At 57.7% G+C, this 1,621-nt stretch overlaps 1 protein-coding gene across 1 annotated transcript in view; it reads left to right on the top strand.

Moving 5' to 3' along the window:
* Positions 1 to 926: 926 nt before the first annotated feature.
* Positions 927 to 1,621, top strand: part of LOC103272034 — a 4,454-nt gene continuing 3,759 nt past the window's right edge. The window contains exon 1 of the mRNA XM_008069523.2: positions 927 to 1,369. Within this exon, the coding sequence (XP_008067714.1) occupies positions 927 to 1,369 (443 nt within the window). The remainder of the gene's footprint in view (positions 1,370 to 1,621) is intronic.

Here is a 1,621-nt window from a genome sequence, read left to right on the forward strand (position 1 = left end):
AAAAAAACAACAAAAACAAAATTAGTCGAGTGTGGTGATGCAGGCTTATAGTTTCAGCTACTCAGGATGCTGAAGCAGAAGCACCGCCTGAGCCCAGAAGGTCAAGGTTGCAGTGAGCCATGCTTGTGTCACTGCACTCCAGCCTGGGTGAGAGTGAGAACTTGACTAAAAAAATTGATAATAATAATCATAATAGAATATTATTCAGTCATAAAAAAGAAAAAACTTGTCATTTGCAACAACATAGAACTGGAGGACACATTATGTTAAGTAACTCAGGCACAGAGAGACAAATATCTCATGTTCTCAAGCATACATGGGAGCTAAAAAAAAAAAAGAACTCGGAGGAATAGTAGAATGACGGTTATCAGAGACTGGGAAACATGTGTGAAGAGGGTGTTTGCTAAAGACGGGTTGGTTAATGAGTAGGAATGCTGGGTGCAGTGGCTCTCACCTGTAAACCCAGCACTTTGGGAGGTGGAGGTGAGAGGATTGCCTGAGCCCAAGGGGTTCAAGACCAGCCTGGACAATATGGTAAGACCGCATCTCTACAATAAATAAATAAATAAAAAAAAGCTGGGTGTCGTGGCTCACGCCTGTAGTTCCAGCTACTTGAAAGGCTGAGGTGGAAGGATCATCTGAGGCCAGCAGGCCAAGGCCGCGGTGGCCGTGAGCAGTGTGCGCACTGCACTCTAGCCTGGGTGACAGAGCGAGACTCTGACTCAAAAAAAAAAAAGTAGAACCAAGGTTAGACAGAAGGAATGAGAACGAGTGTTTGGCAGCACAACAGAGTGACAATAGTTAACTACCATTTACTGTCGATTTCAAATACATGCTTGAGGACAGAGACCCCCCCCGCCCCTTACCCGGATTTGATCATGGCGCAGCGTATGCTTGTGTTCAAAGATCACACGCGTTTCATAAGTATGCACAACTACTACGTATCCATAACCATCAAAGCTGAAACCTTAAAGAGACGTGGGCGGAGCTGCTCGTCTTGGGGAGCGACCCTTTCTCTGGATTCTGATCTCGCGCCTAAAACGAGGGCGGCCTGCGGTGCGTCCCCCGCGCCGGCGGCGCCGGAAGGCGAAGCTGTGAGTCTCGGCGTTCGCCACCAGGCGGTGCTGTTGGCCTGCGGTGGGCGCCCCCGCGCCCGCCACGCGCTCCGTGACGCCGCACTCGCCCAAGGGGCGGCGGCTGGCCACGGCGGGACGGACGGGGCGCGACGCCACGCAGCAGGGATCACTCGTGCCGGGGATGGGGCAGAGGGCGCGCGGCGCCCGCGCCGCCCGGTCCCTGCGCTGCGTGGACGGTCCCCGCGGGACGGAGCGCCGTCTTGCCCGCGCCGTGAGAGCGGCACGGATTCCCGGTGAGGACCCGCAGGTGGCCGCCAGCGACTTCAGGGGGATGCGTCCTCCCCGCTCCCCGGGCCGCACGACGGGGCGGGGGAGACCTGGTCCCTCCGGCGCAAGCGCTTGTGCCCGGGCCCTCTTTGCGCTGGGCCGCCTGAGACGGGGGAAGCGGCCCGAGCCGCCCCGGAGCGGGGTGCGGGCCCTTTCGAGCGCGCGGGCCGCGGCGGGAGGCGGAAGGGGCGCCGCGCCGGGCTGGGCGGGGAAGGCGA

The sequence above is a fragment of the Carlito syrichta genome, unplaced genomic scaffold (genome assembly GCF_000164805.1).
Source record: "Carlito syrichta isolate Samal-C Ts95f unplaced genomic scaffold, Tarsius_syrichta-2.0.1 Scaffold312078, whole genome shotgun sequence".
Taxonomy (NCBI): Eukaryota; Metazoa; Chordata; class Mammalia; order Primates; family Tarsiidae; genus Carlito; species Carlito syrichta.